At 32.2% G+C, this 24,509-nt stretch overlaps 1 protein-coding gene across 2 annotated transcripts in view; it reads left to right on the top strand.

The window, feature by feature from the left end:
• The first annotated feature begins 343 nt into the window (after nt 1-343).
• The window catches only part of LOC111003729 (allatotropins-like), a 30,925-nt gene continuing 6,759 nt past the window's right edge, over nt 344-24,509 (top strand). For both annotated transcript variants that reach the window (XM_045630892.1, XM_045630891.1), the window contains exons 1-2: nt 344-406; nt 23,485-23,661. In XM_045630892.1, the coding sequence (XP_045486848.1) occupies nt 23,487-23,661 (175 nt within the window). In that variant the 5' untranslated portion in view covers nt 344-406; nt 23,485-23,486. The remainder of the gene's footprint in view (nt 407-23,484; nt 23,662-24,509) is intronic.

The raw sequence follows: 24,509 nt of genomic DNA, 5'->3' as shown, positions 1-24,509 counted from the left end.
GATTAACGAATATTCACTTTAAGAGTATGCATATCTGAGTATTTATTCAACAGAAAATATTTTTAAGAGAAAAATAAAATATTTATGTTAATATTAAAATATAAACGGTTCACAGCTCACCTCTTTATATTAAAACACATCATAGTAATTAGAAAAATTCATTTTCTTTGAAAACTCTGGGCTACGAGTTCGTAGCTACCACGGAGGCTACGGGGTTACAGCAGCCTACGCACGCCTACGCGGGGCGCGGCGTTCTATGCCAGAACCAACCGCTACGCATCGTTCAGGCCGTAGCGTAGGTATAAAACGCAGCGTTGCCTGAAGAGCCACTCACTTTCAGTTAACGCTGTGTACGCTACAGGCGTCGCGGACAGTGCTAAGTTTGTGAACGTACGATAACTTTCAGGTAAGTTTATTTATATAGGGTTAAAACTATATATATAGATAACTTTATTTTTAATAAAAAAAAATTCTTAAACTTTCTTGATAATTATCTTCAAACTTTCCTTAACTATATAATAAGGTAGTATTAATTAAAACACGTGGATTCCGACAGCCCATAATAGTATATTATCATAATATTTTTCTAGAATATCTATTTTGAAATTAATATTGGAACAAGTTAAATTTTTAACAGTCTTAACTATTGATAACAATTTTCAAGGCTTAAAGTATTAATTAAAAAATTCACAACCCCTAGTTGTACACATCACGCCCTGCAGAGTGCTTACTGACCTGTGATGTCACAGTACACTATGTAGGTTATAAATTAAATTTTATTGTTTTTTTAATCACGAACGAAAAATTAAACTTTTAAATCTCAACTTATAACATGGAATAAACGCTTATAGATTGATATTGGGAAGAAGATTAATTACACGTTATTTAATTAAATAACCGCAAATTTACCGAAAAATTTATCCAAGCCCCTTCCATTTCTCCATAGAATTAATCTTTACGGCTTACTAAATTACTTTAATGACTTTTTGTATTAAAAAAAAACGCTTTAAATTAATAAAATTTCAGTACAAGTTATTATATTTTCGCACATTAACTTATACAATAATTGATCCATCGGAGATCGAACTAGAAACCGCCGGTCCAATTTTTATATTTGCCAAGTTATAGAATTTAGTTTTATAACAGTAGGTTTTCTATAACACTTCTAACATACAATACTTACGTTAAAACTACAAGTTTAAACCATTCTTTAAATTGCTAAAACAATGACTACTGTAGTTAGCATCAATATATTAACATATAATACATTTTATTTACACTAAGTGATTTAACCTTGAAATTTTAATAAAAGATGCATTTAAATAAAATATATAAATAATAAAATCGAATAAATATGAAAAAGGAAGAAATCCGCCTTTTTAAAAGTTAAAGCTTGATATTTTTATTTTAGATTAGACAATAAAAAGCATAGTTGAAATTACGCGGTGTGCTATTAATAGCTAGTAAATCAGCTAGGCCGACAAAGTACTTGTGAGCCTTCTGGCATGTCCATGGGCAGCTGTATCACCTAACATCTGATGAGCATTCTGCCCGTTATAAAAAAATAAACATTTTTAAAAGTCTCGTTTTTAACATATTTATTTTTAACTAAAAAGGTTTCATTTGGCACTCGACCTTTCAGAATCATCATGTTTCTGACAAGGGATGATATATTCATGAGTATTGTGATGAAAATTATTCGTATTTATCATATAGTGTAATGCTACAATAGGTTGTAAGTACGGCATTTAGAATAATTTTATATGAATAAAATACAATAGCAAAAAGATTATAAAAACATTAAAACAAATTTAAAAAGTTTGATGGCTGGCGGTGTACCATTAACACTGGTAGAGTTTCCTCGCTGTATTGCGATACTTATTCGTTGAGCGAGGATAGCACAAGCTTTGGAGTCACCGGTACTATCTACCAGGCGCCATCTTGAAATATAACTTAATATGTTCAATAAACAAACTATATAATTTTAATTTTACGCATAAATCTCCCTTATTCATACAAACTGATCCATCTGCACTCCTAATTAAATACTCTTTAGTCTCTCTATATTGAATTGTTTTAAACCTGTGATAAGATAGATTATGTATTACGTAAAGTAAAAAAAATGTAAAATAATAAATATTACAATATCTTAAAACACCTTAATCTAAAACTATAAACAAAAAAAATGTTTTTATATGAAAATTTATACTTTGGTTCCGAAACTGAAGATAGTTCAGTATCTCCAGCTTTTAGAATTTTTATTTCATATTGATAATTATAATTCAAATAAAGCAGCTGTAGTGGCTTAATCGTGTGGCTCACAATCATGACAGCGCATTTATAGAACTTTTCTAAAACGCATTTATCACTTAAACGGTGAAGGCAAACATCGTGAGTAAACTGATGCCTTAGACACAAATTGACGCAAAAGGATGATTTGTTTTTTAAACATTAAACTGATCAAATAATTGGATGTGATAAAGCTAAATCCAGGCAGTTGCAGCGCCAGTGAAACAATAAAAAGTACTTAATAAATATTAAGAAATAAATGTAATAATAATTAATAAAAATATAAAGGTAATATTAAAAGGCCGGCAACGCACTCGCGAGCCCTCTGGCATTGAGAGTGTCCATGGGCGGCGGTATCACTTAACATCAGGTGAGCCTCCTGTCCGTTTGTCCCCTGTTCTATAAAAAAAATCAAGATTATTATCAGGGGAATTATAATGGCATTAATTAATTCGTTTGTCATGACGTAATAAGAAATACCAAAGTCTTACTTACTGTTGTATTTTTTGTATCTTGAAATTCTTATTTCTGTTATCTTGAGTTGAGTTTACACAACGACAAAAAGGGGTAAATAGAGTTTAGATAACATCGGATGAATAGGACTGAAATTATTACAATAAATATAATTAGGTCATAACAGAATCCATGAGTTAGGCTTTACATGGAAGCCAGGGGATCTGAATTTGACTTCCGATTAAACAGTATCTATTTAGTGTTACCTAACAAACATTTTTGTATTGCACTGTATTGATCGATACAGTCAAACCCATATATATGTGTCTTCATATGATTTTTTGTGATAAATAAATGAAATCGATTGATATTTACCTAAGACATTGATTTTATGAACTTTACGTTTGATGTAACATACTATGTACTAAAAGTTATGTACAAAGAGGTCTATTACAAAAACAAATTTTAATTTAGAATATTAAAATGTCTTATTATCCAAAATAGCATATTCATAAAATGTTACAGATATTTATCACTATTTATAATCCATTCGCAGTTCGCAAGTCAATGGCGTAGAGCTCTTAATAAGAGAATATTCACAGTGTCTTTTTTAATTTTACGTTTGAATATTGAGGCAGAGACATGTTTTTAATATGAAGAGAACATATTAGAATACAACAAAAAATTTTGCGGAAATATTCTCGTCAAAGTTTCATTTCAGAGAAAGTACGAACTAAAAACACGTCACAAAGTCTATAGAGCTGAACACTATAAAGTTTTCAATACATCTGTCACTTAGTTGAATGTTGTTGTCTGTGGTGACTTTGTTGAAGCTATATTTTTTATTATTAGCTGCAACGTTATATACATGAATCCAAGCGATATAGTTTAAATGTCTTAAACTCGCGTTATATTTTTTTCTATTTGAAAAAATAACACGCTTTTTATGAGGTGAAATCGATTTTTTTATTGATAAACCAACCTTGGTTTATGCCATTTAGGTATGAAAAATAAAATCGCTCATGTGACCACCGTGGCTTCGTTTACAGGTTATCATCCGAAGATTAAAAATTTCGAGTTTTTTTTTTCAATTTTGACTTTATCGAGAATTATCCGGTCTATAACCACAATTTCAGTCCGAATATTGCGCTTAATATCTTGAATTGTCCGGGGAGCATTCGCATACACTTTTCCTTTCAAAAATCCCCAAAGAAAATAGTCAAAAGGTGTTAAATCGGGGGCCAATTCACATAGGAAATCTTATAAATAAATATTAGGTCAAGGCGTCAAGTCACATTATTTTAACAACTTTAAAAGAGGATGTTACACAATTCGACTGTATATATTTTTTATGTGTTTGTTTTTGTTATTTATGATTCCTTTTTTGTTGAAAAGGAGAGTTCTCTGACAATGGAAAGATGGGTATCTTCAGAAATCAGTTTAAAATAATTTATTTATTTTTCACTACATTATTCTACCTTAACAGTTACTACTAATTCGATAGAACGCTAAAATAATACCCACACCAATTATCCATAATAAAGAAACATTAAAAAATTATACTTAAGTAAAATATTAAAACTTTTTTTATATTTTTATAAACATAAATCGCGTCGCAATTTAACAGCTGTATACATTGAAATGTGTGTTCAAAACATACATGAATGCTCGACGTTTGTACGGAACAACAAAAATCTATTGTTTCTTCCAAAAAGTTATTGGGCAGGCTTGAATAGAAATATGCGCAATATTCTTCGTTATATAAACATTTTTCATCGTCAATAAATATGTCTTTAGTTGCTGAATAGTGTTGGTCAAGTGGCTTTATCCTTTCAGAGTTTCATTATATGTGCGCATTTAACACTCGCTCGAACGCCGAAGAAAAACATTGTGGGGAAACCGGCTTGCCGTCTATCGTGGGTCTAACCCATGATCTATCATGAGCTGTCGGCATGTGTCAGGTATAGAAGGCTGATCACCTGCTTGCCTATTAGATTGACAAAGGATCATGAAACAGATACAGATTTGAGACCCAGACCTAAGAAGGTGTAGCGCCATTGATTTACTTTTTTTTATATGGTTGATTCTCCTCTTTAGTATCGTATGAACTACGTAACAACGCATTGGAATCTAATGACGCATTTTAAGATGGCTTTCACCCATACCCTGATTGGTACAAACAGTTTATATGTCTACAAAAAAACATATAGAAAAAAAAACAATATACTTGCCTACAAGGACTCCTTTTAATAATATATTTTAATTATTAAATTTTAAGGTTAGTTATTAGGTATATAAGAATTACTATATGTAAAATCATTTATTCATGTAGGTAATATAATATACACATTTACTTGTTTGTTGTCGACAAAGGGAAGCTCTGTAAGTTAAAATACAGATGTATTCAAAGTAATATTTGTTTTCACAATAATTGACAATGTATACATTAAGTTGGAATAAATACAAGATGTCACAAAGAAAATTGGTTTAAAATGTTTTTATTTTGGGAATAAATTAAGATGTTTGGCTTTTACATTTAAATAATATTTTTATAGCACACTTTTCAATAGAGGACACTAAATTTAGGGAAAAAAATAAAAATAAATTTATTAGAGAATTAATAATGATTAATAACTAGGATACACTTAAGTGTTTAGAATAACATATATAATATACGAATATTTATAGATACATAGTTTAAGAAAACAAAAAACAATATCTAACCTTATAATATGAAGCAAGATTCTGAAGATACTGGCAGCGTTCCCCCTTTGAATAGCTAGACTAATTCTTTCTCCAAGTTACCTGCAAGCTCTTTGGTATCCTGTGATGTCGACTAACCTTTTTGCGATTTCCTTAAAAAGTCTCATAGCGCTAGGACCAAAAATTTATTAAAAGTCTTTAAAAATAATCTTGACTTTGATATTAGTAAAATGTAGGCTTTGAATTTGAATATTTTTTTTCTATTTTTGAGAAGTTCACCGTAAGAGTTATAGATATATTTGATCGTCTCAATAAAAATCGTAACTTGTACTTAAAAAAAAAAAAAAAAAAAGTATTTTATTGAATCACAAACATTAACATACATGTAAAATTGAGGTAGCCCCAGTAAGTTAAATAATACTTGTGATGGAGCAACCTCGCAACTTCCCTTAAATTATAGATTACAATGTTTGGACCAAAACAACTGAAATATGACTTGACAAACTTAGTTACAAAATATATTATTTTTCTATTTATTTATTTTTGAATTAAAAACTAACTAAATTAAACAAATAATAACGCACGGTCTTTGCGTGCGTGCGTGTGAGTGCGTGCATGTGTGTTTGTGTGTGTGTGTGTGTGTGTTTGTGCGTGTGTGTGTGTGTGTGTGTGTGCGTGCGTGCGTGCGTGTGTGTGTGTGTGTGTGTGTTTATCTGATTCTCGTCAAAATTAATTCTGTTTCTTCATATGTGATAGTTTTCAACCACCCAGTTACGGTATTCTTACAATTATATAATAACATCGGATATATATTTAATTTCTGATTCAGTTTATTATAGATGTAGGCAGCCTGTGTAGTATATTGACGTTGAGCAGAAACTGTGTGCACGCGTGGGGCGTATGCTACAATATCTTTACGTCTCTTCTTTAGTTTATCTGGACTAAATGGTAGTGTTTTGTGCATACGTAGGGTGATATGCAAAATGTATAATTTTCTAACGCTCAATAAGCCACTATTTCTGTAAAGGTCATCGGTAGAGTATCTATATGGTTTGTAGTTCATTACTTTAATAAGGGCCCTTTGAGATCTCTCTAAATCTAAAAACTTAGTTTTAGTTGCTCCTCCCCATACGGGAATGCAGTATATTATAATAGATTGAGCCAGGGCTAGATAAACTTTATTAAGCAATGACGCGGGCATGACGTAGCGTAAGTTTTTAAATATCCAAATAAGTTTTCTAACCCGGGCCATAATTGTTTCGATGTGTAAGTGCCATGATAACCTTTGGTCCACTGTAACTCCAAGATATTTGGTAGAGTTGACACGTTCTATGGTCTGACAGCTACAATTCTGGGCAATCGGATCACCACACCTATGAATCCTAACTCCAAAGTCGTAACCCGGCTGAGATCTTTGATTCGCAGTAAAACATATAAAATTTGTTTTATTAACATTAAGTGAAAGTAAGTTGGTATTAAGCCAGCCAGCTACTTCAGCCAGACCTAGTTCAGCTGTGGATTTCACAGCCATCCAAGTCGCTCCCGTGTACACAATCGCGGTATCATCCGCGTATGAGTAGATCCGTCCGCCATTGCTCCGAATATTACAAAGGTCATTTATATATATCAGGAACAATGTCGGGCCAAGCACGCTTCCCTGCGGGACGCCATATTCCACGGTTTCTTCTTCACTTATCAAATTATTAATTTTAACTTGTTGTTTTCGACCTTGTAGATAACTTCTAAAAAGGGAGAGAGCTGTATCACGAATTCCTATGGCTTCCAGCCTGCGCAGAAGAATGGGAACGGAAACGGTATCAAATGCCTTTTTAAGGTCCAAGAATATTGTTACGCATTTAATACCTCTGTCTACATTATCAATTATGTCATTAGTAAGTGCAGACACGGCATCTTGTGTAGACAGGCCCTTCCTAAATCCGTACTGTGTGTTGGATAAAATTTTGAATTTATTTAAGTAATTGACCAGTCTATTGTTCAGTAACTTTTCTAATATTTTAGAGATACATGGCAGTACGGATATAGGACGGTAGTTGTTGACGTCGTTCAGGTCCCCACTCTTATGCACAGGCGTGATCAACGATCTCTTAAATACGGCTGGAAATATTCCTGTTTTGAAGCAGGAATTAGCCAGCTGGCTAATGAGCGGGACAATAAAGTCTCTGGACATTTTCAAAAACTTTGTGGGTATACCATCCCAACCAGGTGCGCTCCCAGAATCGAGACCCATGAGTATAGCATCCACCTCACGAGGACTAGTCTCAAGAAGAACAAACGAAGACACCCGAGAACAAATGTCTGTAGTTGTTGGGTTACCGAAGTTAAGTAAAATGTCCTCAGCTAAAGTTGACCCTATTTTAACAAAGAATTGGTTGATACGGTTTAGTGAGTCAAGCGGATTCGGAGTAATATTCAGTAGACATGTATTTGAGGATTTGGGGGTTTTAAATTGAGTTACTTCATTAATTTTTATCCAAAGCTGTTTAGGATTTTTAACTGAGTTAGCTATTTGAGTTTTATGAAATTGTCGTTTAAGTTTTTTAATTAAGTTTGAACAGAAGTTACGAAAGCGTCTAAATGTTATTTTTAAGATTACGTTAAAAGGATTTTTCTTTAGTTTAAGTTGCATTTTATTGCGAAGTTTAATACAGCGTAGGGCTCCTAGTGATATCCAAGGTTTAAGAATTCGCTTGCTATTAGAGATTGTCTTAGTTTTAGTGTTACAAAGTAATATGGTTTTTATTTCATGGATAAATTTATTAGCCAAGGTCTCCGGATCATTGTAAATATTGAAAAATGACATGTCTGAGTTAAATAAGTCTTTACACGCGTTTTCAAAGTCAATAGAAGTTGAATACCTATGGCAGTTTCTAGTTACAGTTTTTTGTGCTAGGTTTAATACTACCATGGCATGGTCCGTGATAGTTGTAGTCAAGACAGCCACAAAAGCAGAGCTCTTAAGTTTATCGAATTTCAGAAAAACATGGTCGAGGCAGTTCGACTCTCTAGTAGGTAGACAGTGCCCGGGAAGCAGCCCATGTCCTGCCAGCATGTTTAAATAATTTAATCTATTGTGACGCTGTTGTAAGGATTCAGACTCTCTACCTATTAGGTTGATGTTTATATCCCCAGTTATTATAATATTTTTAGGTGTAGTAATAGTATCGAGATAACTATTTAGGGAAGTTATGAAATTATCTGCACAGGCGTGTGATGGGGAACGATATATACCTATAATAACGTATTCGGCGATAATTAGCTGTATAGCCGAGGCGTGCGAGAGTGAAACTTCTGTTACCCGACAGAGATGGTTGTTTTTTATGTATGCTACAACGCCATCATTTTGATTGAGCTGATTTGTAGTATGATATGAAGAGTAATTACGGAGGTACTTGATTAAAGGTAATGTATGAAACTACGCTTATTCAAATATCATAGACAATATAACATTGTACATCACAGTAGAGCATGCCTTTACAACAAACCTAATAACGCAGTCTGTACTAGGGCAGAGTCATCTAAATGAAAAGCTCAGTAAATGGGAAGTACGATTTCAGTAAATTGAGCATTCTCGAAGAAAGATGTCATCCCAACCAACTTATGATTGCTATTTTAGCTTTTACCTACAAATAGAAGGGAAACTACATAAACTAATTTAAAGTAGATTCCTTCGGAACTTTTTTACTTTGATATAGAAGTTTAAAACCTATTTCATGAAATATTTTAAGGAAGAAATTATTATTATATATTATGTTACATAAATAACAGAGAAAAATGTATATATATATATATATATATATATATATATATATATATAGTTCTGTAGGCCGCTCTAACAACTATCGGTGCGACATTCATTCCCCGACCGCGGGCATTTATGCTCTGTACACGATGGATTTTCTATGTTTACAATTAAAACTTGCGAGGAAATCAGTACGATCTAAAGTTAAAATAGTGTACGTCAGGTAAAGAAAGCTGCTGATAAAGATATAACTATAATATGGGATAATAATAAGAGTTCACTCATATAAACGAACGCATCATTACGGGCAGGCTTGCTTATACAGTATTAGTTTGTAATTATTTTTTGGTAATAAAACAATAGAATACCACTAAGTAAGGGCATATGCTGTAATAAAATTATAATAATTCCGATTCAGCTATTTCCAAGAAAGCCTTTTCCACCGGTTAATGAAGACGTCAGATTTCAATTAGTACGCAAATGACACGGCGTTTGTTTGAACAGGTTATTAATGAAAGCATTCATTAGAGTGATAGGATGAAATTGCAATTTTGTAGATTTAACGGCCAGAGTAGTGGCTCAATGGTAGTATCGGCTTAAACTCTGTACAGAACCGGGCGAGCGTACAAAAATTGATTGAAACTTCTAATTAATATAAACGCCATTAAATGTGTACGAAGTATAGATCGAAAATTTATATACTCTATTGAAAAGAACAGTTTACAATTGGACGAATATGTTTTTTTAAATCGTAATTATTGAGAATGCTGATAAAGAAATACTTTTTAGGAATTTTGAACGCGTTGAATTTTTTCCACACTTCATTGCAAGTTAAATTACAAGTGCTAGTGTTGATTAAGATATAGCGACGGAATATTACTTGTTTTAGATTATCAGAATAGTAATGAACGATTATTTTGATGTTTTGATAAAACTAGTAGAATTTATACAAGTAACATTTCAGCACGGCACAAAATTATATACTAGTATTCTACTAGCAAGTTTCTCATATTATAAATATTGTTATAAAGGAAACCCCGGAAGGTCAATTTTCATTTTATAATTCTGTTTTCATTAGACGGAAGCAGGCCGCTTCTAAACAAAATATGATTTTGCGCGAAAAAGTTGGGTTTTCATTAAATTTAATTCAATTCGCAACTTTCTTTATCATAAGCCTAACTGTCAAATTCTAATTATCTGTGGAATACCTTACTGTTTTAAGTATTCGAATAGTTGAAAAGGATCAATTTTCCAAACACATTTTTTATTTAATCAAAGCACGTTGCCACTTCAGTTTAGTTTTAACACGCCTATACTTTTAACATACAAAAACCGCTTTTTTATCGTTTTTACCGAGACACTATGGTCATAGATATATATCACTTTAAAGAAATCAATAGTGGAGAATTAATGGTTTCCTTTGCATACTTTTGCTATAATATTTAATTCTTTATTACGTTGTTATTACGGTGTTGTGGTTATTAACGGTGAACTGAACTTTATTAAATTTTAACGGGGAATGCTGTGATCACGGCTTTATTCACTTTCATTGTTCCTTACAAATATTCGTCACTGAATGACAGTAAATGAGAAAGAAATATGTAATTTGTTTATGTTATAGACAGTCTGACAATTTGCGGGAGGTTTTCCAATCTAATATTTCTGTCGTTGTCAAGTTTTCGTATAGTTCTATAGTAGTTTTATTTATATTTTGTATTTGGCACGATATGATATGAAACTACGAACGCTTACGTACTTAGTTTTCATCTTCGTTTAGCTTAAAATATGCTTACCAAGCTTCTCATGTTTTGTATAGAGAAAAATAATGTCACTATTCGATTAAAACCTTAAAAGCCTTAGCAACGGAAGCATATGTATAAATATGAGCATTAAGGAAGAATAATGCTACGTTAATAAGCAAGTGGTTACATTATAAGTTAAATTAACAATATTCCAAATTTAAAATAATTTTGGACCATTTTATGATAAAAGAAGCCCGTTCAACCATAAGTTAATACAGTTTTAAGTGGGGCAAATGAGCAAGTCTAAGTATAGTGAATAAAATGCTAGCGCGTTCCGTAAACAACCCTGGTAGGTATTTTATAAAACAGCCAGAACGTTAGCCAGTGTGTTGCCGGACTTTTAAGAAACTTTAAGTGCCTCTATTGTGTAACGACTTTAAGTGGCATTAGTTCTAAAACTTCTCCACCTACTAGTGCTGCTAAGCTCAAACAATATCGTATTTTGACTTACAAGGGCCATAAACCAATAATTAATCCCTTAAAGCCCAAGGGTGCAAGTATTGACAGTTCGAATCTTACTTTCCAATATGCAAATAGGTCATATAATCTTAATGTAAACATAGTTATATTTACTAGATCTGCCATACGTTACGAAGATATATTCAGGTAAATTAAAACTTCGTTAACGGATTCAAATGTCTATATAAAAATTATATATTATCTATGTTAACTATAGATTAAGCTGTGGTTATTTCAATAAACGAAATATATCATCAGAATAGTAATGAACGATTATTTTGTTGTCTTTGAACTAGTTTAAATTTAGAAAAGTGTTGTTCTTAATTTGAAACCCGAAAATACTTTGAATATAGAACATTATTCGGCTATTGACATAATAAGTTTGTGTAAGTTGATTAATTCTAGTTTCCTTTGAGTAATTAATGGGTGCGAATCAATATTTACTTTCGTCACCTCACTTTTGATGTAGATTAATTAAAAGTATAAATATTTACTTATAGGTTTAAATAAAATTTAAAGTAATTATATTTTTTTGGTAATTATAAAATAATTTATAGGTTTTACTTATTCTTGAATAGGTTTGGATACGTATTCAATAACGTAAGCGTAAAAATGGCTTTATATATATCGGATACACATTATAGATGAAATTGTAGCGTGATTCATTAATAATTTAAATAAAAGTAGCTATACAATTTGAAAAATAGTGTTTTTGAAAGTTGGTTTATAAATGGAATTGAAATGGCAATTTTTCCAATCTTTTTGATTCTCTGATCATTGAAAAATGACATTTAAACACAGCTTGTAAATTATTTGTATTATCTAAATCAACCTCTTTATTAAATTGTGTAGTGCTATTTATATGTAGAAACTTTTGGTCTATCATTTGTTTTGCAAAAGAATATGTAATGAAGACCACGAAAATGCGGATGCTCGCCTTCTAATCTAACTTGAAAAAGTAGAGAACAGTGATTTTCGGACTTTACCAGTTTGCTTGGACTCTATTCTAATTACAGAGCATAGCAACGTTTTTACAGTGTATTTATTAAGAGAAAAGTAAATTTTACCAGACATTGTTTTCGTGAGGCAATATTTATAAAAAGTTGTTGATGTATATAAATAAAAAGGTGTTTTAATTTTTAGCTTTCGATTTTGGATAGAAAATTGCAGTGATTCTAATGTTTTAAATATACAACTTTATGTGCTTTGTTTAGTCAAAACTAACCACTGGCTGTTGATAATGGTTTTTCTGTTTCATGTGCGCAATAAACACTTGTTCTTAAATTATAAGAAGCATATCATGGACTGATACTTACAGAAACGTCTAGAAAAGATGCCGAAACGTTCCCTTGTAAAAAATTGTTCTAAACTTAAATTTTTCTGAACATCTGTCCAGAAATGTTGAAAAAGTGTTTATTCTACGTGCCCCATACTGTATCGCGAATTTGATCAATTTAAAGTAACCGATAATATATATCCGCCTCGGTAAATGTCAATTTTTCCAGGTGACCGGCAGAAATTTGATGCTGAAAGTATTTGCGCCTAACCCTCACCGTTTATCAGAAACCGTTTTCCTTAAAATAAAAAAAGATTACTTACCACTTGCTTAGATACGAGCCACATTTTTAATTTTCGATAAAATCAAACATTGTGGTTTGTACCGCACTGCCATACCTTAGATATGGCGCCTAGCACTGATATCTTCAAATCCCAGTATACCCAATAACAATTCAATTAGTCCGTACAAAAATGCATGATTTGCCCCATTACCCAATGGCCATTTCACGCGTGACTTTTACCCTGATGATACACTTATTCAATACTTATTAGTATTCTATACATTCGCCGTATTTTATTCCGACATGGCACGTTTGGAAAACATAAATTTTATGATCTGTGATGTTTTATTAAAGCATAAGCTCAATCGAATCCAGGTTTATCTCTCCAGATTATCGTGAGCTGCATGATAGGTGTCACATTGCGTTATTCGATTTGTGTATCAAACGAATCTGTATTAAAAACGGTATGAAGTCAGGAAGTAGAAGTCTCGATCGCCTTAATCTATCTACTACTACCCACTAACTAGTTTTAATTGCTACGAGCCGTAGATTTCTATATGGATTCAGATTTCCTTATTCTCTGTAGTCTCTTTGATCATTTTATTATTATAGATATTTCTTTAAGAAAAATAGATACAGATTTGTTTCGTACAGAAACCGACAAATATAGTGTGGTAAATTGAATACAAATATACACAGAAAGATAGACATTGATTTCTTCTATAATTCTACTACGAGAGTTTATTCCCGATTACCTGGGAGTGAAATGTATTTTAGTGGGTTCCTGATTAGGTCAGTGACCTTCTTGTTGTCAATTTGTGACATCTTGAAAAAGTGTTTTTGGCATTATTATGGAGTAATTAAAAGAACCCTTTGGTAACCAAATATTAAGCAAGTTTTAACAAAGGTTTGTTGAAAGAATGATGATAGATCTTAACTCAAAATTAATACTTTGAATATAAGGTACGGATAAATTTCTCCTTAAGCTTTTGTTTTATTAAGAATTACCACCGTCCATGGGCATTTTGCCTTTAGTTATTTTTTTCGTCTTTATTTTACAAAATAATATAGTATATTACAATATGTTACATTAGAAAACCGCTGTGGTTTGTTTGGTTTTAATATTTGGTCGTATTCTGAAGGACGCTTTTTTCTGTCGCAGTGGGATGACAGACATAGTGATTGGGTGAAAACTTTTTATACGGCCCGACGTTCAATTATGAAGAAGAAACGTATTTGTTAATAAGATTAAAAGACCACTTAAGCAGAAATTATTTGCGTATTATTAAAGCAGTTTAATACTGTTAAAGGGAATCCTTTAATTTTGTAGGAAAATGTTAATTTCATTAGGTTGTGATTTCATTATCTTTGCGAATCGGATATTTTAGGTAAAATAGTATTACATTCGTAAAAAAGCGATCCTCTAATGAAATTGAAATAATTTGCCTTATCATCATAATTCACAAACGTTATATTAAAAATTTGTTTGTTTTTCATTCAACTTACCGAGAGGTACCCAATTATGATTTTTTTTTTGCGGCGGGATACTGACAATCTAATGATAGGATTCCATAGAAATCAAGGAAACATTTTAAACTTTATATTCATACGATTATTATCTACTGTTTTCTGAAGGCGCAATTTTGCAAAGTCAAGATGATTTCTGGCAATGCTCTGTACTTGTTGAATAAAGCCTTCATGGAGAAATGCGTAACACCTCCCACGGCATGACTGCCTTGTGGTAGAGGGTATCACCTCGACGTCCGCCGTTCCACAACAGCGCGTTTTTCAAGGCAGCCAGCAGACATCACACACCACCACTTTGTGGAACCAGCTGCCCCATGAAGTATTTCCGAACCAATTCGACTAAGGGTTCTTCAAGAAAAGAGCATACAAATTCTTAAAAGGCCGGCAAGGCATTCGCGAGCCCTCTCGCATCGAGAGTGTCCATGGGGTATCACTTAACATCAGGGGTGTTAACAGCGTATTAGCATATTAGCCGACAACGGTATAAGGTATCACCTTAACCTACATGTGCTGTCTTGGTTCTCACTATGTAAGTGCATGCTCTTTCTTCGGGAGGAAATACATCAAGTGGCGTTTATTATTATTACTATTTTATCCATATGCAGTGATGTTGGTGCTCCTTACAGGCATCGTGTCAAACAAAATTGTCAGCGATTAAAAAGAGTGGCGGAAATTTTATTTCCAGTTCATCGCCTTCGTTTTTTGCTCGTAATATAAATTTAGAGTCATTTTTTTTTATATTCTTGTTTATTACATTTATATTTTTATCTTAATGGAGACTACGAAGTACGTCCTAAGTACATTTAGAAGTTATATTTATTCTATATATTCTAGCTATCGTTCATTCTCTTTAAAGTTCATGTTACATACCTTAATAAAACATTCACTTTTAACCTTAGTATAATAGTATATAAGGTTTAATATAATACATTTGTTTTACCATAGATAGATTTGAAAAGAGAAGGCAACAGAGAAAAATATAAATGTAAGAAGTAAAAATACATTATTATAGATTAGGGTTCCATAAAAAGTATTAAATACTTTTTATTCTATTCGTAAAATGTGTGAAATAAGTAATCACTGTAAAAGCCAAAAAAGAAAAAGAGCATTGTAAAATATTCAGGCGTAAAAAAGGGACGTTTTGTGGTGTCGGACCTTTTATATAAATGTATTTTTGACTTTTTAGCCCATTGTTCAATTATTTATAACGGATATTGTGTATTTACATTTTAATCATTGGTATTGAGAAGAACTAATTTATCGGATACAAAAGTGAATTTTGTCCTTTTTAAAATTTGTTTTCCTACATTGCCTGTGTGTTTTGACAGAATCAGACAAACATAAAAGACAACAGTTTCTCAAACTGATTTAAGTTTCGTTTAAATAAATATAATCGTGTCATAATACGAGACCCATATCTATCTGTTTTGTCAAATTTTGTAAGTGAAACACAAGATTCTAAGATTTTAATAAAATCTATCTTCTAATTTCGAAAACATGTATTTATAAAATTATATAATATTTTTTCCCTGATACTTTATTTTATACTTAGTAAGGAACCTGGATCACTATTGATTTGAAATAAAAAAGTTGTTATCCCGAATACACGAAAATTCGTTATAATTAATTCAGCCGTTCAAGTATGAGCCTCTTAATATGATTGGAAATTTGAGAATATTCAAATATAATAAATAAAAGACTAGTTTATAGTTTTCTGTCGCACCTGACATTTTCTAGGAATCTTCATTTTAATGTGTCATTAAATTAATTAGTCACTCGCATTCAGTTAAAAGCGACGAAGGCATCACGGGTGTATGAAGGCTTTGAAACTCATGCACTTAGATATTAGATATATATAATGTTTTTCTTTTAAGTAAAGTATCTAATATCTTTTAGCTTTGTTGGCGTAGTTTTATTGAATTTAAGTTGTATTAAATACAAATTTATTTAAAAGTATAATTAATTATACACCTTAAACTTTGCAAAATTACGTACCAGGAATCACACTGTACAAAATTATGTACAATTAATTAATTATTAAATTATTAATAAATCTGAAAGATTATTCAGCATATTAAGCGGTAACACCCGAAAATGACTTTCAGGAGCTCGGTCATAAATTACCTTAGACTTAAAATTAAGGCTGTGGTTGTATTTATGCTATGGATTGTTTTTATTGCCAGTTCTTCTCTTCCGTTCTACGCCCTAGATTTGAGAATTGGCAGTTAATGTAAAATTGGAAGCATTTAATGTATTTTTTTTTTGACGTTCATAAGTGTACATTATGTTACCTATATGAATAAATGATTTTTGAATTTGGTAGATTTTGGTAATTTTTAACTGACCAGTGCTGAAAAACGATCTTGAATCTATGTTGAGTTGAGTTTTTGTACCGCGCTATCCCAAATTTGCGGCAAAATACAACAAGATTTTTTCAGCAGGATTTTCAATACTGCCGCTATAAATGCCTTTGTGACACGATTAAATAAGGTTGTTACTAGATATAACATTACGTAGATGTATCTAGACGCCTGGGTGTTCTTGTTAATTCGAGCATAAGTTAAGTTGTCAAACGCAGTATATTATGTCTATTCTAACTCATGAGCTATATTACTTTTGAAACTTGGTTAGTTTGACGAATATTCAAATTTGGAATATTAATTGAGCGATTTCATTATGAGGACACGGGGATAAGAATTTCCTGATATTAACACATCGTCAACGACACAAATAGAAAGCTTGCGATTTCGTTGCCTATAAAGAATTGGTACTCTTTGGAGATTTATAAGAAATATCATTAAATATGACTTTCTATGAGGAAAACGTATTGGTTTTGATATTTGTAAATCATAGTTCGCGATTAAAAAATATATTTTTAGAAGCTTTAATTCTTTTTTTTAAGTTTTTTAAAATCTGGCCCTCAGATTTATGGATCCACTTTGGAAGATCGGCCAGATGTACCGTCGACCGTCGACTGTTTTAGTCGTGTCAGTTTTGTCCAACGAGCAAAGATAACATGTTAGTGCCAGGATCAAACCTACGACCTCTAGGCCAACACTGCTCTCTTCTTTCATAAAGGATATAATTAAATAATATACACATAGTATACCAATTTAGACCGTATTAAACACAAATATATTCGCTAATGAATTATCCCAAACACGTGTTTAGAGCCATATTTTGTGGGCTTCTGTGTAATTGATATCAGAGCGTTTTCATCCTTTGTATCAGATACACGAACCTTTAGCAAAGTTAGATAATGTATTTGTTACTATGGTGTCAGTATAAAATAAGATACCTATAATATACGTATATGTAACGCTTTAGTAAATAAGAGATATGTATTCTAATTGTTAAATGATATTATACCCCCTATGACTACTACAATACCCGCCACCCTACAATGAAACTTATAGTTACAGTTAAGAAAATTAGCTTTTTTTCTATTTAATTAAAATAATTGCCGTTTTTTGAAGTGTCACTATGTACGACTCAGACAGACAAACAGTTTCAGAAAGAGTTGAAAGTGTAATTTAGGTAGAAGTTATTTATTTAATATAAATATAATAGTTATAGTATTTAATTTTTATAGAGTATTCACTATTTGAAGTGATATAATAATATAGATTATCTAAATATAAATTATATAGATAATCTATATATATAGATAAAAAGTTTATTGTTTACTGGGTAAACGGATTTAGATGTTATAAAGGTTCAATGTTAAAAAGTTCTAAAGATCAACTCGAATACTTCATAACTTTGAAGAATAATTGTTTGCATTAAAATAAGAACGAAAGTCCTTTTAAAATGAATATTACAATATTTTTTATTACCGCCTACCATTTATAAATCACATTGCTTGCTACCGTAATTTGGGCAAAAAAAATCAGTGGCGCTACAACCTCTTTAGGTCCTGGCCTCAGATTTCTGAATCTGTTTCATGATAATTTTTAAATGTAATAGGCAAGTAGGTGATCAAATGCGCACATAGAAACAAAGCCCATTGGTGCACAGTCGGGGATCGAACCTACGACCTCCGGTATGAGAGTCGCACGCTGAAGCCACTGGGCCAACACTTAAAATTTGGGCAAAAGGCATTCAAATTCTTTATATATAGTTACAACTGTATTAAAACAGTTGATCAATTAACTACCGAACAATTTTATAATGATAACCTTTTAATTTTTTAGTACCTTAGTAGTTTTCGCGGAAAGCATATGAACAATTATTCTCCTTAGCTTCACATTAGAGAAAGCAATGTGTGAACTAGAAACTTGAAATAGTTTTCAAAACACCAACCGTATCAGTTTCGCGTCCGTCCTTCCACAGCTGAGCGTTTAAAGAAACGCTAGCAAAAAGTATTGTTTACCATCATTATTGACTTGTTTAGGTTATCGTGGAATGTGGTTAAAAAGTGTATTAAGAATATCCATAGCGCAAAATCACCTACATTATGAGCACACCCCACATACACACCATCACGTACATACCCACACTTTTTACACCATCACACAACACAACCAATTTAGGCTTCGTTAAATAAATTAAATCACAATTAGTTAAATGTATTATATACTTTTTGTTTGTTTGTTCCCTTTTCTAAATCTTTTTCAAGTAAAATGTATCATGTATTCCATCTTTGGCTATATTTTCAGTGTATTTGTTTGTAATTATATATAAATTATGTTAGCTGTAGGATTACTAAATAAATAAATTATGCCGAAGTTCCCGCTGAAATATTTCCGAACCAAATCGACTTCTCCTTTCCTCCTTCCTTTAAGAAAAGAGTGTAGCAATTCGTAAAAGGCCGGCAACGCATGCCTTCTGGCAATGTAAATGTCCATGGGCGGCGTTATCACTTAATGTCTGATGAGCTTCCTTCCCGTTTGCTTCTTATCACATAAAAACGTTTGTAGATATATTCTTTTCCATCAAATTATTTTTACGCTGTGATGTAAAGGGGCAAATCAATGTTTTAGTATAAATAAAGTATATAGACTGTTTTAGTTTAAAGTCGGTAATATAAAATGTAATAATACTAATTGTCTATAATATATTGTACATATAATACAATACTATTTAAACACCAAACTTAAAATCAACAAACACTTGTTTCATAAATGTATATTGTTTACGCCACAGATTAATTTTAATGTTATGAATAAGATTAGTGTCAAAATAAATGAATAACACGAAGTTTCCAGACAGATTAACTGATTCGTTTAATTCTAGTGTCATTTTAGTTATATAATATAATTGATAATTGCTTCGAGAATTAACGTGGAGGTCCTGGGTCAATTTGCAAAGTTCTTTGATTTTAAGATTTTCATTATTTTGTTTACCCTACATAAATAGTGAATATATAAATAAGTACGGGATGTTTGGACCAAGAGAGGTCTCTTAGGTAACAGACGGAGCCCTACGGCTAGGATCAACGGTTCAAGGTGGTGGGATTATATCAAAGCTATCGGGAAGGCTCACCACGATAATTAAGGACTTAAAATAGTCTTCGCCATTTCAGAGGAAGCGAGAAATGAATAGGACAACAATATTTAAATCTGATTTATTGTTCAACTACTACTACTTACATCTATTCACACATACATAACATTTGTAGTGAGCTGGTGTAACGCATCTTTAGTGAGCAGTGTCAGCAGTCGGTCAATGTACAATATTGCAAATCTGAACAAGAATGTTCCATCTTTTGTCAAACAAAATAGCTAACGTAACTTAAAATAAAATAAATCAGTGGCACTACAACTTCTTTAGGTCTTGGCCTCAGATTCTGAATCTGTTTCATGATCAATTTTTAAAGGCAAGTAGGTGATCAGCCTCCAGTGTCTGACACACGTCGGCGACTTTTTAAGTCTAAGACGTCGGTTTTCTCACGATGTTTTCATTCACCGTTCGAGCAAATGTTAAATGCGCACATAGAAAGAAAGTCCAATGGTGCACAGCCGGGAATCGAACCTACAACCTCAGGTATGAGAGTCGCATGCTGGAGCCACTAGGCCAACATTGCGCTCGCTAACGTAATTTAGCATATTATATATTATTAGCTGCTTTTGTGAAACGTGAACTAACCTCATTTCGCCTTATATTATTTTAGGTAGCCTACCTTTTTTTATCATATCATTATTTCAATAGAGATGGTTGGTTTTTAGTCAATAAAAACTGTTGTTTCGGATTTTCCAATCCGAATTAGTCCCAGCCGTCGAGTTTTGAGCAAAATTTTGCGATTCATTTTTATTTATATATATAGAATATCAAAAGTCAATACTTGATTCTACTGTGTTTAAATTGACATTTAAGTTAATCAGTTAAAGCGATTAAGTCTAACGAGATAGGCCGGATGTCATGCAAGATTAGTTTAGATTTCCCTCAGGTGCGATCTGCGTTGATAGAAAAAGTTTTAGTAAAAAATACATTCATGTCACGAGGTTTAATCTAGTAGCACTATCATATATGGGTCTTTTCCTGTGATTCTTTGATTTACATGGGATTTCCCTTCTCTGCCTGTACCACGCTAATTGGTCTGCCTTTCACAAAATTTAACTTCTCTGTGGGAAGTAATATCCGCGGCCATACTGCTGGGGTACTTAGGGTACTTCAGGATAAGAGCGTACCAAGTCTTAAAAGGTAGCCAATGGAGTTGCGAACCCTTTGGCATAGAGAGCATTTATGACGTTTGACATAACAGATGAGCCTTGACCGTTTGCCTCCTATCTATATCTATGAAAAAAAATGAATGAGTTCATAGTTAATGCGTTCTGAATGACATTAAGGTCTAATCTACTTTTTTATAAAAAGTCATATCAAACCTAGTATTTTCAATTCGCTAAGCTTTGTAAAACCCCTCAAAAGTCGATTAAAACACATTTTATGATAATCTAATCTATATTTATTAATCTAGTAACAATATAACTAATATTATTAGGATAAGTTAACGTAACTTTAACGATATAACGTCGTTAGCCGGTCCTTCGTTATTGAACTTTTCACTTAGGCAAGAAAACGGACTTTAACGAAACTAGTTTCCGCCCACAACTTTGCTTGATTATCTTGAGAACCAATACGTAACTGTCACCTCGAACAACATTTTTTTTATTACGTCACGCTTAAATGTAAATAATAAAATAACTTATTAGAGAAATTAATACGACAATTGAAAATAAAACGGTTATTTATAAATTAAACTGTTTTTGTCTGCTGAAGCGTCAACCCTAAGAAGTACGCGTTCGAATCACGGGTGAGCAGTGAACTTTTTTTTTTGCGCACTAAACACTCACTTGTACGGTAAAGAAAATCTATGATATCCCTTCTATGATTTTCCTTACCTTGCCTCATGATACGCGTGTCAGAAAATCGATCACTTAATAAAAAATGTCACGAATATGAGACCAAGTTTGACTGTTTGTTTTCCTTCCAAATGTCGAGTGTGTTCTTTAATATAGAGCTGGTTCACTTCGCGTCAAAATAATAAAGCCTTGAAATGGTCCCGATGTGTCTCTCGCACATTCATATTATATTTTTATTCATATCATAACGTAAATATATCTGTGTAATAATTGACAAAGATTACGACTAAGATTTTTTGTAGAAATACTTATCACAGCTCTGACGACTTATTGACGTTTAATACTTTGTCCAACTCATGGTAAGACTAGAGGAAAATATATGGGTTCAATATTTATGCGTTTTTGGATTTACTTTTAAAATTTTATATTTAATCCATAACACTTATTGTAATAACACGAGCCCTTTTCCCTAATGTAATGCCAAATCTCTTGATCGTGCATCTGTCAGTGTCGTAGCGTTGATTGTACCCTACATTGTAAAAACTTTCTGGTTTTATTGTCCACTAACGGACAAGATAACAAGGCTAGGTTTATAGTCAGGTAATGTTAGTATATGCACTTAGCTTTATTGTACCGTTAACATCTGACAACGCCTTACTGTCATGGCCACAGATAAACGAGACTTACAGAAGTGTATACAGCGTGGCTACTATATTAACGATACCTCGCAATAACAAACAAATCTCCGTAGTATTTTTGTGTTTTATTATTTGCATGTATGAACACAACATGTAGTTCAGAAATTTAGTAGTTCAGTATTAAAGAAATTTCAATGAATACGAAGTAATAACGAATTGGTCAAGATTAAAAGCACAAGAAATACAGCAACATTTAACTTTAAGTAGACGTATTAAGGCATCATAATGCATAGACAATAATAGAATTGGCGCAACACACCTACTATTAATTTGTTAATTGCTTCCCTCATACGACTTTTAATTATGGGCCGGGCTGTACTTTACGATTTGTCACATAGCAGACAATTGACAGCTTAAGTCATTATATTTGACACTGAGTTATAGTTTCAATTTCTAAAATTTAACATTATACACGTAAATCTTAGAACATAAAGCACTACAATATTTTGATGTAATATGAAATATTGTACAGTTTAATTAAATATGAAGAAATTTTTAATTCAGATAATATGGCATGCAGATGGCAGTTAGTTTAATCCTTTTGCTGTAGTAGTCTGCCGGACTACCCGCAGCCCGATAGACCTAATATTATATCGTTTATTTGCTAAGATAGTGCATGTAACTGTCCTATTATTTTTTATAATGTCATATAATACAATTATTAACATAATGTCATAATAATAGGTAAGTTAAGTTATTTAAAATTGGTGTCAAACTTATGATCTAGATTCTAGATACTCACCCACGCTTTAACGCACCCAGCCTTTAAGAATATAAAAACTTAGACGAGAAACACATAGATTAAAACAATAGAATAGATAGGTAGGTATGAATACGGTAACATTATTTCCTACGGCTATGAGATACGTCGTACAATTGTTGCTGAATCAACAAATCATAAACTAATGAACCTCTTTTATATTACTGTTACAGCGATGAATCTAAAGATGCAAGTAGCTGTTCTGGTTGCGGTCTTCCTGTGTATGGTGGATGGTGCCCCAGATGGAAGATTGGTTAGGAGCAAACAGCAGCGTCCTACGCGCGGGTTCAAGAATGTAGAAATGATGACGGCAAGGGGTTTTGGGAAGCGCGCTCAAACTCGGTCCGAACGTAAGTTCTTGAAAGTTGTTAAGGTCAGATATATATAACGGTACTTGATTTTTTTCACTAGTACCAATAGGAATTGTGGAGGAAAAGGTGATGCTCTACCTCCTAAAGAGAGCACTCTTATCCAGAATAACCGCTGACTGGTCGGCCAGAATCCTGAAGCGGCTAGGCCCAAGAAGATAAATATATCCATAGTAGCTTTGGTAGCGCGTTTCAGAGTACATCATCGTATTCATTTGTAGCCGAGGATTGAAGTCACTGTAGAACAAATTTTAGTATGAAATAAAATGTAAATATAATTTGTAATAAATTTATTTTTATAAAAAAGTTGAAGTTAATAAGTTGAAGACTGTAAAACTTAACTATATTTGACGCCCTTAAGAAACCTTAATTGCACATCCGTCTCAGTAATGGCTCATGAATTTAATATTTTACAGGAGCAGGTAAAGATCTAAAGTAATAATTATCATCTGTATTATAGGAAAACTTTGATGTAATTCTATTTGACAAACAGTTTGTACTGAGTAAATCGGCAGTCTAAGCCGCGGTTAAAAACTTTTAAGGAAATTTTATTCCGTTTTGTGCCTTACATGGCCACAGATAAAAAATAATTAAAGTAAAAGTAGATGGATGATCTATTAATAAATAGTGTAACATTATTTAAAAATTGTACGTTTTTAGCAAAATGGACAGTTAAAATAACATTCCTAATGAAAAATTTACTTATAAAAATTTATTGTGTGTAACTTGCAATGTGATGTCGAGTATTTGTTAAACATCAATTACATACATACTTACGTTACGTTAGTCCAATATACTACATAGAAAAGTATTAGTAATGAATACATTTG

Source organism: Pieris rapae, chromosome 13, assembly GCF_905147795.1.
Source record: "Pieris rapae chromosome 13, ilPieRapa1.1, whole genome shotgun sequence".
Classification (NCBI taxonomy): domain Eukaryota; kingdom Metazoa; phylum Arthropoda; class Insecta; order Lepidoptera; family Pieridae; genus Pieris; species Pieris rapae.
This window is presented reverse-complemented; position numbering and strand designations above follow the sequence as displayed.